We start from the raw sequence: 15,483 nt of genomic DNA on the forward strand, positions 1-15,483 counted from the left end.
CAAAATTTAGAGCATAATACAGGAAAATGGATGGAACTTGAGATTATCATATTAAGCCAAATAACTTGAACTCAGAAGGTTGAGGGTCTTATGTCTTCTCTCATATAAGGAAGCTAGAGAGGAAAAAGAAAAACAAGGATTGGAATGGATCTACTAAACATCAAAGGGAGATCGGTAGAGGAAAGGGAGCAAGGGGTGAAAGGAATGGTGTGGGGTGGGGGGCGGGGGGGAATGCTCAAGAATGATATTGATCAAATTTTATTGTATGTATGTACGAATAGGTAACAACAAATCCCATGCATATTTACAACTATAATGCACAAATTAAAATGTGGAAAAAATTTAGAGCATGCATGGAGAGATGGTGTTGTGTGAAAACCAGGATATACACATATTCACATGAAAAAATAAGGAAATTGTTGGAAAGCAAGAAGGGGATTAGAAAGCAGAATCTATTTGGCTTAGAAAATCCAGTTGGGGAACTAGAATTCTGCTTGGTAAAAAGCAAACTGGGGACAGGAGATGAACAGAGAATGAAAGGGGTTAGCAAAGGTTTATGTGACATAATTGGTAGAGAATGGTGTGTACACTAGATTCTAGTGATGAACTTCATGAGAGCCGTATTTTTTTCTTCTGCTTTGTTCACTAATGCATCCCCAGTGCCTAGAAGAGTGCCTGACACATAGTCGGCACTCATTAAGTATTTGTTGAATGAACAAATAAATGATTGAATGAGTACAATGTGTGCATGACAAGATTGTAGCTCTTGAATGAAAGAGTAATATGATGGAAAGTGTCTAGTTAGCATATTCTTGTAAATGTTTAATGAATGGTCTAACTATGTATGTTAATCTGTCAGTATGGTATGGTATGATATGAAGACTTGAATAAGAACCACTGGAAGAGAAAAGTTGTAGGGCCTAATGAAAATAAATGGAAGGAGAAGAACATGGTATAGATCTAGAAATGCAAGGGTACCTCTACTGAGCCAATAGAGCACAAAAGGAAATTTCAAAATCATTTGGATTCAAATGATTTCTTTTTCATTAAAAGTGGACACCTGTGAAATTAGTGCTTTTATTTTGTGAAATATATAAATGGTTTAAGAATCCCTCAAAAACAATAAACCAACTATAATTATTTAATATGTTATAATTTGGAGAAACAAGGTTGTTTTTCCAGGGTATCTATGGAACTACTTTTTAATTGTGGTGACTTTTCATAATAAAATAACCTCAATGGAGTTACAGATGAGATTTCCCATGCAGGCTTATTAGTGCCATTAATGCTTCTGTATCTAACTCTTCCCAGTGTTCATTTATTCTTTTTCATAATCATCCTAAATTACTATCTCTACTGAGCTTCTTTGAACTGAACCTTGCCATTCACTAAGGACTGAGTGATATCCTATTTCAATCAAGTGTCAGGAATAAACTAAATTGCTTTTATGTGAAGAATTACTTCTTTCTTTTTTTTAATAAGCTGATGCTTATAACACATTCTATATTATTAGAGAGGCCTATTTAAAAGCCAAAATCATTGATCTGAATATTTAAATTCTCAAATTTGCAGCACCTTAGATAAGCTAAGGTAACTGTTTTCTACTTGATTAATGACAGCAAGAATTAAACTGCAGGAGCTGGCATATGGGAAATTGCTGAGAATGAAGAGCCCATATTTTGGCTGACATGCTGTTTGCTGCTTTCAATTCTCCTTTTATTTCATCAAGTTCACATGAAGGAGAAAAAAGGCACTGAGTGATGTTCAGAACAGTTATAGCACCTTGCTTTTTCTTTCCTGCAAAAAAAGAATAACTTTCTTTTCTTTACCTACCAATATCTTTTCCATCTCACATGTTTCATTCCTTTTTAATGACAGATGTTATGAAAGTGGCCTTTGTCATTACACACTATGACCTCTCTTAAGAGTTTAAGCTGTAGAAAATGAATGGAGCCTCCCCAGCTTTGAAAATGCCATTGCCATTATTGCCCCCACCTCATCACCAACACATGGGTAAAAAAAATTATGAACAGAATAGAAAGATAAAAACAAGTGGCTTGAAAGCTGGGGTATAAACTTGGGGGAAAAGTCTTATAAATGATAATAAATACTTTTCTACTCCCAGAAATCTGCTTCTCTATTTCATCTTTTCCATTGTGTATTTATCTTAAAAAGGTTTCTTTTGTACTCTGTGGGATAATATGATGATTAAAAACTCAGATGCTAAAGTCAGATACTCTGTGTTTAGATCTTGGATCTGTCACTTGCTAACTAAGTAATCTTAGGAAAGTTATAAACTCTCTATGCCTCATTTTCTTCAAATATAAAGAGAACATAATAATGAAATCTACCTAGGTTTGCTGAGAGCATGAAATGGGTAAATAATGTGAAGCCCCTTTGGCATAGCATGTGTTAGCTGCTATCATTATAATTATTTTGTATTACGTGCAAAATTTTATAATAGTACTTTTGAATTAATAAAATGTCAGGGTTTTTCTCCTTCTTATACGAGTAGATACATTATATGCTGAAACTTTGGACAATTGGGAAAACTTTAAAGAACAAAGAAATCCTTCCTTTCTGTAATCTTATTTCCTAGAGGAATTGACTCCTCTCACTATTTTGGTGCATTCTCTTGTAACTATTATTGAGTTCATTGTCCTTTTTACCTATTTCTACCAGCAATCCTTTTATAGACAAAGACAAAATCATGAAATATCTCCAGAGAAAAATAGATAAGGAAAAACAATTGATCAGGAAGCAGGAAGCCTAACTTCTACTCCATGCCACTTGGTAGATTGTTTAGGTAACAGTAGGCATTTCACAGACTTGCTCTGCTCTCTTATCCCTTTACTGAACTATCTTAGCAAAATGGTATGGCAAAGAGCTTCTCTCTGCTTTCCTTACAATGATGTTTGGATCCATCCATCTCAAAAGAAAGCTGATACATAGAATGAGGCAAAGTAGAAAGTAACAGGTGAATATAGAATTAAAAGCTCAGTATACCCATGTAGGATGTGTTTTTAAAAAATCTAAGAGGAATCAAATGACAAAAAGTGGCTATATTCTCTCAGCTGCAGGAGCTATGAAGAGGGTTTCTCTAAACTGTTAATTATAATGAGTTCTGATATTTAAAGAATGTCCTCCGGTATGAATTTTGAGTAATGCCAAAGAAAGAATTCCATAATAAACATCCGTTAATTTTATCACTTTTTGTATAACCCTGTGATAAGCCAAGAGAGAACTCTATGAAATTAGAAGAGCTGTACTCCTCATTTAAATTCACTCTAATGTCTTAATATGCATCTCTCCTGTGGTTATAAAACATCACCATGTTAATCTAACCTGAACCCTCAAGTATCATCTCCATTCCAAGCAAATGAATGATTCATTTATTCAAAATAAAATGAATCATTCCAAAATTGGGTGATTTACATAAACATATGAGATATTAGCTACTTATGCTAAGAAAATGAGGAAAATTTTGTAATTTTAATTCATCTCTGGCTTTTTTGCTGCAATCTTTTCCTACCTAATGTTGAGAGACTTTTTCCGCAGCTCACTCCACTTGAAGTTCATGTTATCCAGACGTCTTTGTAACAGTGCCGCTTCATCAGAACCTTCCAGGGATCTCAGGATTTTTTGGCCATTTTCGTCTAGGTTGTGATAGATATCTGTGTGAGCTTCGATTTCTCCTTGGAGGTCCTATGGGGCAGCAGGAAGAAGGATACATGCAGAATTATTGAATGAAAGAAACCAGCTGTGAATGTGAATTTGGAGAACTACAAAAATAATCTATGAAAAAAAGAATAAACTATGAGTTCAAAAGACATTTTAATCAGTCCCATATGAGATGATATACCCCAAATCACTTTTCTTGGTATATTGTCTCATGTTATTATGTAGATTGAAAATGAACATCTAATTAGGTGTAGTAAATTTATTCCTTGTCATTATGAGTTGGAAAGTAATATATTTGTGACTTCACAAATTTCATAAGTTAAATCTTTTAGTCCATGGATAAAATATATTGTTTTATGGAAATGGTATAAAATAAAATTATATGGAAAAGTGCATCCCGGTGCCAATCATTTCACTAAAATATGAGTCAAGACATATTTTCCATTTACATAGTAATCTGTAAGGTTGACTCTGACTATAAAAGCATATAGAGATGAATAAAAAAGGTTGTCCTTAGTCCACAGCACAAACACATTAATGGGACCCTATCAGAGAAGCGAGTCTTCTTGACAACACACATTAAGTTCACCTTGGTGTTAGAGCATCATACATATATTATAGCATCACACATTTATTAGCAAAATCTCCCATTTAAAAATTCCATCATATTTCTAGGCTTGAGAGGTGGAAAGTTCATAGGACCTTGGTAAAAGTTATGATAAGAGGTACACATTTAAGTTCATGTGTATAGACACAGATCAAGAAAATTATCATAGGAGAAGTATCTGACCTTTACATGGTATGTCTTCCTGTGTAACATTTTCAGCTTGAACCGGGGACTACAGCACTGATCCTGTTGCATAGCAATCCTGAGAAAACCCAGAAACTGAAAGTGCCCTGCTTTAAAATGCCAACTTTGCTTACATTCTGTTGACAGAATGAGTTTCAGAGCACAGGCCTCACCAGTCAATAATAATAAACGGCCACTTTGTACTCCTAGCTAAACGGTAGCCAGGCGTGTGGATGTGGGAGGGACCTCAAAGAGAGGAGGCCTGGAATATGCAACTGACAGTTTATATTAAACAGCCAACTTTTCTTATCATTTCGCCATTACAAGCCAGAGACATTATAAATTCATTTTATATATGTGTTTCCCTCCTTGTTCCCAGCAGAACAGTCAAAGCCAAAGGAACATTCCTTAGAGAGCTGCCGGGTACCAGCATTCCTTTCTGCCTACACAATGAATGGAGGCTTTGTACATTATCTGACTTGCTCTTAGAGATTTGTATGCTTCTGTTCAACAAGTTTAAAAATTCATTCTGAAGCTCCAAACAATTGGATTGATCTGTGTAACTAGAAAAGTTTTCTTTTTTTTTTCTCTGTCTCTCACTCTTTCTAAAATTGAATTAAATTACTCTGCTAAAGTAAGGGAGAAAGTGGCAACAATAACATGTTAGAAATTCTGAAGAACTAGCTCACGTTTTCAGGCACAGCCTCTTAAGATGCAGAAGTTTGAGTGCTGCAGAAGTAAGGTAGATGGGCAGTGAATGTCTCCTGTTACTATTTTTGGCATTCAAAGTACCCTTGATGGACTATGAAGAGAGTTATGTCTCATCCTCTTTGACTGGAAGGACTGGAAAGGGCATATGGATAGGACCACATCAGAAGTTGAAAGAAGGAAAATACTAAAGTAGACTTAGGAGCATGTATCTCCAACCCATCAAAACCAGGCTGGTTCTGGAAGGGTACAGACAGATTTTGAAACTAGCATATGTAGTAGGAAACTAGCATTGGGCTTCTTCAGAACAAAGTTGGGTCAAATATACATTCATTTTATTGCAGTTTTCTTCATCTTTTTTTTTAATCTACATGGAATAACATGCTGGCTTTTGAGCAAAAGAGAAAATTGAGTTAATTCATCTAAGCAGTTCAGGACAAATAAAAACCAGATCCAAGGTCCTGATAATTTCCTCTCTTGTCTCTTTTACTTTACTTTTTTGTTCTGATTTGTACACTACCTAAAATTTCTCCTCAGAGTATATATTTAGTGAATTAAAGTCAAATTTACAGTTATTCAAGAAAATAAAGTTCCTATTTGGTTTTTGTGCAGTACTGGGGATCAAACCCAGTGTTTTCACATGCTAAGCACTCATCCACCAAGCTACACCCCCACAGCCCCAGAGAGTAAAGTAGTTTGACTAATAGAATAAACATTATACAATATATGTATATAAATGATAATACATTTGAATTTTTATATCCTGTATTGATAGTAGACACCCAGTCCTAATCATTAGTTCCTTAAGATTGTGTATAACATGAAGCTATCAACCCTTTGTTGAATAAAAGAGGTCTTCTCAAGTGCAAATAGGATGTTGATTCATGAATTTGTTAATTTTCATCTTTTCCATGACTGTGTGTATCACACTGCATATAAACATTTTTGCTGTATCATCAATAAATAAATGAAAATAAAATTCATATACAAATATTTATCTAACACTGATTGTCTAGTCTTAGCATCATGGAAATATAAGAATGCAAGTGACAGTTCTCTTTTCCTGAAGTCATGCATGTACTTTTTATTTATTCCATGCGTATTATATTACTAACTAAATATCAATGAGAATTTCCTGCCAAATCTCATAGATACTGGGATAAAATTTTCTCCCTTAAGAAATGCAGAATTGGCTGAAGTAAAGTCTTAACATCAACAGGAAGGTAAGTATAATGCCAGTGGTAGTTTTCTAGGGCATCATGGTGGCTTGGAGCACCAAATGACATATGTACAGTGAAGAGCTTCACAGGTTACAGTGCACTTATAAATGTAACACCCCGGCTGTTCCTCCCCTGGCTGTGTGAAGAATATCATATTCTTCCTGTTTTGCAGATGAGAGGTTCAGAGAAGTTTAACTGATTTGTTCAAAGTTTCCTATGTAGTAAATGTTAGAACTGGGAAGTGGATACAGTTTTCTTGACTCCTGAATATCTTGGGCTATTTCCACCAATCAGTTTGCTGTGAGCATTGGATGTAATACATAGTAGTTACTGAAGCTGAACAAGGATACTATTAACAAGGGAAAAAAAACTGTTGAGGGAGAAGCACACTGAAAGATAGCATTACTGATTTTGATAAAACATTTACCCACATGGATTGATTTATTCTGAGTGAAAAATGGAATCCTGATTACACTTTTTATTTCTCATTTTGCAATTGGGCATCTGGGACCACCTGTGAGCAAAACTGTCTGTATTGAAAAGGTCTTACTATAAAATATCTCTGCTCCCACAACACAAATTCTCCCATCAATGAGTCCTCTCTTTGTCTCTAAGTGCCAAGCGAACCATGAGCTACACCAAGTAATGACCTGACACATCAGCATTAAGAGAGTTCGATCACATTCCTTTGGGAAGCAGGCTGGTAGAGAATCTGTCAAGCTACAGGATTCAGGTAGGTTTCCCTAAAAGACAGACAAGTACTGGTAAAGATTATGAGGGTCTCCTTCAAAGGTTACCCTACTGTAGTGGAGAATTTTCAGCACCAATATGCAGCATGAGTTCTAGGTGGGGAGGGGACATTGACAGGCCAGGTAGGAAGGAACATACATTTGCAGAAAACCACTATGATGGCATTTGTTTTAAGAGTAAACCTTACACTGAGAGACCACAAAAAAGCAGGAAGTTGGTATGGAGAGTCAAGTGGGATCTTCAGAGAGTAGCCAACCTGGACATAGGACAATTTTCACAGAAAATTGTTGGTAGTTTTATTTCAAAAGATCACTCAGGATTTAGTTACTGTATTTATTTTATGCTATTTATTTTTACTCTTTTTTTGTGATTGTATTAGTACTTGATAGGGAAAAGATATTTGTTATAAAACAACAAAAACTACTGCAGCAACAGTAACAAATATAAGACTTACTATATACCAGGCATTGTCCAAAGAACCATATATGCATGAGCTCATTTAATCCTCTCAATTACCCTCTATGGTAAGCATAATTATTATCTTCATTTTACATATAAGAGAAGAAAATTACAGAGAGATCAAGAAAACATATCCAACATTATATAGCTAATAAACTATGCAGTCAGTGTTGAATTGGGACAGTTGAACAGCAGGACTTGTGCTCTTAACCATTAAGCTTCCTTACCTGTGAGTTTCAGGTTTTTTGATGGTAATTTTGTGATTAATACTATTGTCATCTACATTTTAGTAAATTTAGTTCTGCCATGAGGCACTAAATATCATTGTTTCCAATACCCAAAGAGTAATGTTATAGTCTTATTAATATGGAGACAAACAGATTTGAAGTAGCAGCCAGAGACATATTCAAAACAATAAGAAGGAACATAAAATAATTGAGAAAATAAATACAAATGAAAAAATAATGTGTCCCCCCTGAAAACCAAAATATAAAGCCTAAAATTCTGTACAATTTGGAAACAAATTTTAGTGATGAGTGCCAGGAAAGTTTAGATATGAGACAAGTATTATGCTCACAGGGTAGCAGTTCAAAGAGTGCAGATTATCCTGTTTCCTGAAGGACTTTTACAAATCCCACACTTCCTTCTTCCCTGAAAGTCTAGCTTATGTCTGCTGTAAGTCCCCTTTCTCAACATTCAGGGAAAATTCATGTAAAAGTGCAGTTAAATAGCCATGTACTTGAGTCTCCCTGTTCTCTTTCCCTTACTTGATGCTTAAATTTGAAAATTTTTAATCTTGTTGCCTTCACTAAATATTAGCTAATAATACCTACATGCTGAGTTGGTTTGGATATTACATGGAATAATTTTTGTAAAATACTTTGAACAGAATCCAGAACATGAGTCTCTAATAAATAATAGCTAACACAGAGCTCACCACTTTGAGAGAATCCATGTGGAATTCAAGTGATGGAAATAGATTTCATGAAGTCATGGGACTCAGCTTGGTCGTTGAGGAATGAATAGAATTGAAAAACATGGAGGGCAGAAGATATTACAGGTGGGAAGAATAGCATTGAAATGGCATAAAGGTGGAATTATTTGGTTTATGAGCAGTGATAATAAATTACACAACCTGATTGGAATGGAAAATGAATGTTAGGGACAAACAGGTAGAATTCAGTCAAGTGCCTTATAGTAAGTAGGATTAAAAGTCTTTTAGAAAGCTACTGAGAAAAGTACAAAGACAAAGATTATTGACTATTACATTTATTACATTTATTCTATCTCATTCAACAAGTAGAATGACCCAGGGTGTTCATAAGCAATAAGACAGTTGGAGATGAATATGGAAAAGTATAAAAGTTTTACTAAAAGAAAGATAAATGGAGATAGCAACAATTAATTATATACACTTATTATGGCCCAAACCAATGGATGTGATAGTATTTCAAAATATCATGAATAACAATATCCACATATTATTTTTATATGTATATGGAATTATTTGTCTCAAAAAAGAGGAACTTAGTAAATTAATACAGCCATTATGGAAAACAGCATGGATGTTCCTCAAAAAACTAGATATAGAACTACAATATGAGCCAGTAACTCATCTTCTGGAATATATCCAAAGGAAATGAAGTCAGTATGCTGAAGGCATATTGGCACTCCATTATCTATTGCAGAATTATTCACAATAGCTAAGGCATGGAAGCAATCTAAATTTCCCAACATGAGATGAATAGATAAAGAAAATATTCTATATATGTACATGATGGAATATTATTTGGCCATAAAAGGGAAACTGGCATAATTTAAGATAACATGAATGAACATGGAATACATTATGCTAAGTGAAATAAGTCAGGCACAGAAAGACAAATATTACATGAACTCGTTTATATGTGGAATCCAAAAAGTTGAACTCATGGAAGTAAAGAATACAATGGTGGTTACCAGGGGCTGGGGGAGGGCAGCACAGGGATGGAGGGGAAATGTTGATAAAAGAGAACAAAGTTTGTTAAATATGAAGAATAAACTTCAGTGACATATTTATTACAGAAAATCAGGACCATAATAAATAATAATGTATATTGCAAATTTTCTATAAGAGTAGATTTAAAATGTTTTAACCACAAAATTATAAGTATGTGAAGTGATACATTTTTTAATTAGTCAATTTAATCATTTCACACTGTACACATATTAAAATATCACACTGTTCTCCATAAACACATATAACTGTCAATTAAAAATAAATAAATGACTCAGAAATGAACAAAACTTCTCTATTTTGAATATAGCTGAGAAGTGAGGAAATAAATAGCATAGAAAGAATAAAAATAATCAGCCAAATATCCCTACATTTTTAATATAGCCACACTACATTTAATTCTTTCTGAAAGCAGTGTATAAATAATTATAAGAATATTAGTTATTGCTTACTGATCTTTTTTAACTAATTCAAGTAAGTAAATAGGGAAAAAAGGTAATGATCTGATTTTCAGAATTTATAAAGTCAGAAACAGAAGATTTAAAACAGGAAAGAAACTATGCTTACGGGCTAAGCTGAGAGTAACAAGAAGTTAACATCTCACAGAACCAGAAAGGCATAAAAGGAGCTGCATCCATCAGGGCCACACAGTGTGGAAACTGAAAGCCCTCCATGTATTACTGCCTTTGAAGATATAGCCTAGCTTTACAGACAAGCAAAATAATTAATGATAATGATCTTCAATTTATCAGAAAAGGCAGATCTATGTTTTGTAAACTGTATTCAAGAAGAAATCAGTGTGTGCGAACCTCTTCAAATGTATTTTATACAACATAGGTACTTTGAAAAGTTGTTACTGTTTTAGAGAAGCTGAACAAAACTAAAACAAACATATGAAAGTAAAACTCCCTTAGTTTGGTTATTCATTAAACACGGGCTTTAAATAGTTGAGGTTTTTGAATTCTACACAAATACACAAACACACACATTCCATTACAAGAACAGAAGAATGGAAAAACTTGACAGTAAATCTTTAAAGATATGTATAACAACTAAAAATAAAGAGCCAGAGCTTGCATCTTGTATGCCTCGCATTTGTAATTTTTTTAAAAGTGATTCATTTTTATTGCATGTTACAAAAGTATTAGTCTGTCATGGACTGCAAATTACAACTAGCAAAACAAAAGAAAAGTATCCTTCCTAACAGATTTTTTGAGAAGTACCCAAATAAAGGAATTGGAACCAGTCTTGGCCTTATAAGGACTCTAATCTAAGCACCAAAAGTAACTAGATCAGGAAATGCACTTGGTTACAGATTCACAAGAGGGTGTGACTTTTTTTCTTTCTATTGTATATGTGGCCATTGCAATACTTTTAAAAGCAGCGGAGTTGTCATCCCAAGAGAAACAAGAGTTAATTTGAGAACTGCTGTTTGGCTTGGAGCCTGGTTGCTCTAGGTAGATAAGGAGTATGTTTTCAGGTCCACTGCATCGCAATGCATCTTAAACGAGCAGCCATGGATTTAGGAGTCCACAAGCTTTGCTTTAAAAATGGCTCTTATTAAAGTCCTCAGAGACTATTATCCTGCAGGGTTTGTTGTCTTTGCTTTCATATCTCATTCGAAAATTCTCACACTTAAGCACTAGAACAGCAGAGAGAAGGGATATGCTTTCCTGCCTCAGTACATTCCCAGGTGCAAAGCTTTATTTCAAAATCTAATCTTTAAAAATGCCTGGCCTAGGGTGGATTACCCCTGGAGGAAACTGAGCAAAATTCCATTTGTCAGACTGCCTTAAGCAATCCCAAACTCTGGTAACATGTGATACTTTCTCTCCTTGCTTGACCCTTTGGCTTACTCTCTTCTTCAAATTACTTTTTAAAATTGTAGGATTCATTTAAGTTATAACAGGTTGAGAGTAGGAAGAGAGGTATCTTCTCTTTTACATCTTGTTTTCCCTCCTTTTTTCCCTCTTGCAGTGAAAAAATTCTCTACACATTTATTCACCGCACAAACATGCATTAAGTACCTATTTTATGCCCAAGATTTTGCTAGGAACTATAGGAACACAGATATTATAGGAAAGATGTGATCCTAGTTCTTACATGAACTTATTACTTCCTTCTTTACTTCTTCCCTCCTTCTCTCCCAATATCTATTGTAGTAGAAACCAAGTCTACTATGGTGGGAAAAAAAAAAAAAACAACAACAGACCTTCTCCTCTCTTGAAGTTCACAGAATAATAGAAAGGTGGAAGACAAATTAGCAATAACAGATAAATTAATGTTCAATAAAATAGGAAAGGCTCTGATGGTAACAAATGGCAGACTATAGGGAGAATAATGGTATACACTTGATGGTGAAGAGGTGCTCCTTGTTTATGGTAGTCAAGAAAGGATTATGTTTTTTTTTTAAAATATGCTTTAGGGTTTTTTTTAGTTGTAGTTGGACACAATACCTTTATTTTTATGTGGTGCTGAAGAAAGAACCCAGCGCCCCACATGTGCTAGGTGAGTTCTCTACTGCTGAGCTACAACCCCAGCCCAAGAAAGGATTATGTTTTTAACACCAAAATCAAATACCACAATAAATAAATAGGCAAAGGGGGATCCAAGATGGCAGGCCAGAGGGAGGCAGCATTCTGTGTAGCTCCATGACCTGGGACTCAAGTAGTGAGAACACTGCTTCTCTGAGAGCGATATATTCCTGCTCCTGCACCAGAATCACGAACACTGTGCCTGTCCAGGGCTCTAGGCCTTAGCACCAGAGTAGGTCTCCCAAATACTCACCCATGCAGGACTATCAGGTACCAGAACGGGACCATCATCACCTGCTTAGAACTCTTGGCCACCCACCAGAGCAGAAATCACCAACAATGCTACTCCCATGTAGGACACTGGGCAGCTTCCCATACACAGGAAGTCCAACCGCCACTCCTGTGTGGACCCCCAATGTGTGGCTTCCCTGGTCACTGCCATCTTGGGACTCTGCAGCAGCACAAATAGTCCCCTACGCACAGTAGCCTGCCTGTACCTGAGAACTTTAAGCAGGCTCTGAATTTAGCCCACAGCTACACATTGCACACTACAGAGCTCGTCTCTGAACATATCGTCCCATGCCATTGCTCGGCTCCCCGCACAAGACCTGACACCCCACTGCTGAAAGCAGGCACCTCCATCTTGGTCATTTTCATCACCATCTTCACAGGGGGACAATATCCAGTTTGGAACTCTGGCTAACCAGGTACCCAGTTTCTAACTCCCCCATCTCCCCAACAGCCACTACCCTGGCACAGTGACATACTAGTTACCTTCACCATCTGGGGGCAGAGATACCAGCTACCAACAGACGACCCCACCAGAGAAGCAAGAAACATAAGGATTTTCAACCAAAACAATCCTGTTTCCTCCTTCAAGATTTTTTCCCTCTCCCTCTCTATTTTCCCACCCTCACATCCCCAACATATGTGAAACCAAGTACTTTACATGAATTAAGATTTTGAGGACTGGTATATCTGAATAGTATATTACAGCTATGTTGTATATTCTTTTTTTAATCCCATCAATTTCTACTATTTTAATATTTTTTATTTTTCTTTATATATATATATATATATATATGTGTGTGTGTGTGTGTGTGTGTGTGTGTGTTTGTTTTATGTACTCTACTGTCTTCCCACTTACTTGTGTACCCCAAATTACTTCCTCTCCCTACTCCTGTTACTAACCTTCTTCTTTACATTTCTCTTTCACACTTCCTAATATATAATAACTCTATATCCTCACCTCCTGCCTCCTCAGCATATCATCCTACTCCCCACCCCCAATTCTTTGTCTGTCATCAGAAACTGTAAACCCTTTTAAAGACCTACTCAGTATGTTGTAGATAATAATTGAATTCATAATTTCTGTACATTGTGACCAAACTGTAAAAGTCTTAATAGCAAACATTTTTTAAGGTGTATATTGTTTATATTGGGATCTGATAACATTGTCCTTCACCTCAAAGGAGAGGTATTGGATCCCTACAGGGGCACTATAAGCCTGTAGGGTGAAAACGGTAACGCCTAGGATCCATGGTGCTAGAAGGGAAGATACACAGCAATATGAAAGGACAAGGGAAGAAAGTGTCCCAAACATATCAAAATACCACAGTATTATAATCCATGGCCAGCACAGCAGAAGAAATTATAGTGAAGGAGTTCAGGATGTACATGATTAAAATTTTCTGTGAATTAAAGGATGATATAAGAGAGCAAATGCAGGCAGCAAAAGATCATTTTAACAAAGAGCTACATAAACAAATAAAGGAAGCAATAGATTACTTAAATAGGGAGATAGAGGTTCTAAAAACAAACAAACAGAAATCCTTGAAATGAAAGAAACAATAAACCAAATTAAAAGTTCAATTGAAAGCATCACCAACAGATTACACCACTGGGAAGACAGGACCTCAGACAATGAAGTCAAAATATATAATCCTGAAAAGAATGTAGACCACACAGTGAAGTGGTAAGAAACCATGAGCAGAACACTTAAGAAATATGGGATAGCATAAAAAGACCAAATTTAAGAGTTATTGGGATAGAGGAAGACATAGAGTTCCAATCCAAAGGAATGAACAATCTATTCAATGAAATAATATCAGAAAATTTTCCAAACATGAAGAATGAATTGGAAAACCAAATTCAAGAGGTTTATAGGATGCCAAATGTACAAAATCACAACAGATCCACACCAAGTCACAATATAATGAAAATGCCTAACATACAGAATAAGGAGAGAATATTAAAAGCCATGAGAGAAAGGAATCAGATTACATATAGGGGGAAGCCAATTAGATTATGTGCTGATTTTTTAAACCCAGACCCTGAAAGCTAGAAGATCCTGGAACAACATATATCAAGCTCTGAAATAAAATTGATGTCAACCAAGAATCTTACATCAAGCAAAATTAAGCTTTAGATTTGATAATGAAATAAAAACCTTCCATGATAAACAAAAGTTAAAAGAATTTACAACTCAAAAGCTACACTACAGAATATCCTCAGCAAAATAGTCCATGAAGAGGAATTGAAAAACAACAATGAAAACCAGCAGAGGGAGGGATTACAGAAAAAGAAAAACTAATCAAAGGAGAAACCAAGTCAAGTTAAATGCCAAAAATAAACAAAAATGTCTGGGAATACAAATCATGTCTCAATAATAACCCTGAACATTAATAACCTAAACTCACCAATCAAAAGTCATAGACTGGATGATTGGATTTTAAAAAGACCCAACAATATGCTGCCTTCAAGAGACTCATCTCATAGGAAAAGTCATCCACAGACTGAAGATAAAAGGATGGGAAAAATCATACCACTCACATGGACTGCAAAAGCAAGCAGGGGTTTCCATCCTCATATCAAATAAAGTAGACTTCAAGTCAAAGTTAAACAAAAGAGATAAAATAGGGAACCATACTGCTTAAGGGAACCATTCATCAACAAGTCATAACAATAATAAATTTATACGCTCCAAACAATAGACCTTCTACGTTCATCAAACAAACTCTTCTCAACATTGAGAGTCACGTAGACCACAACACAATAATTCTGGGTGACTTTAACACACCTTTTTCATCACTAGATAGATCTTCCAAACAAAAGCTGAACAAAGAAACTATAGAACTCAATAATACAATCAATAACTTAGACTTAACTGACATATATAGAATATTTCATCCTTCAACGAGTGAATACACATTCTTCTCAGCAACACATGGATCCTTCTCTAAAACAGACCATTACTATGCCACAAAGCAACTCTTAACAAATATAAAAAGTAGAGATACTACCCTGCGTTCTGTCAGATCATAAAGGAATGAAATTAGAAATTAA

General features: G+C 35.3%; 1 protein-coding gene across 5 annotated transcripts in view; it reads right to left on the reverse strand.

Moving 5' to 3' along the window:
- Nucleotides 1-15,483, reverse strand: part of Dmd (dystrophin) — a 2,011,337-nt gene that overhangs the window by 392,368 nt on the left and 1,603,486 nt on the right. For all 5 annotated transcript variants that reach the window (XM_077107047.1, XM_077107046.1, XM_077107045.1 and 2 more), the window contains one exon: nucleotides 3,533-3,705. In XM_077107047.1, the coding sequence (XP_076963162.1) occupies nucleotides 3,533-3,705 (173 nt within the window). The remainder of the gene's footprint in view (nucleotides 1-3,532; nucleotides 3,706-15,483) is intronic.

The sequence above is a fragment of the Callospermophilus lateralis genome, chromosome X (assembly GCF_048772815.1).
Source record: "Callospermophilus lateralis isolate mCalLat2 chromosome X, mCalLat2.hap1, whole genome shotgun sequence".
Classification (NCBI taxonomy): Eukaryota; Metazoa; Chordata; class Mammalia; order Rodentia; family Sciuridae; genus Callospermophilus; species Callospermophilus lateralis.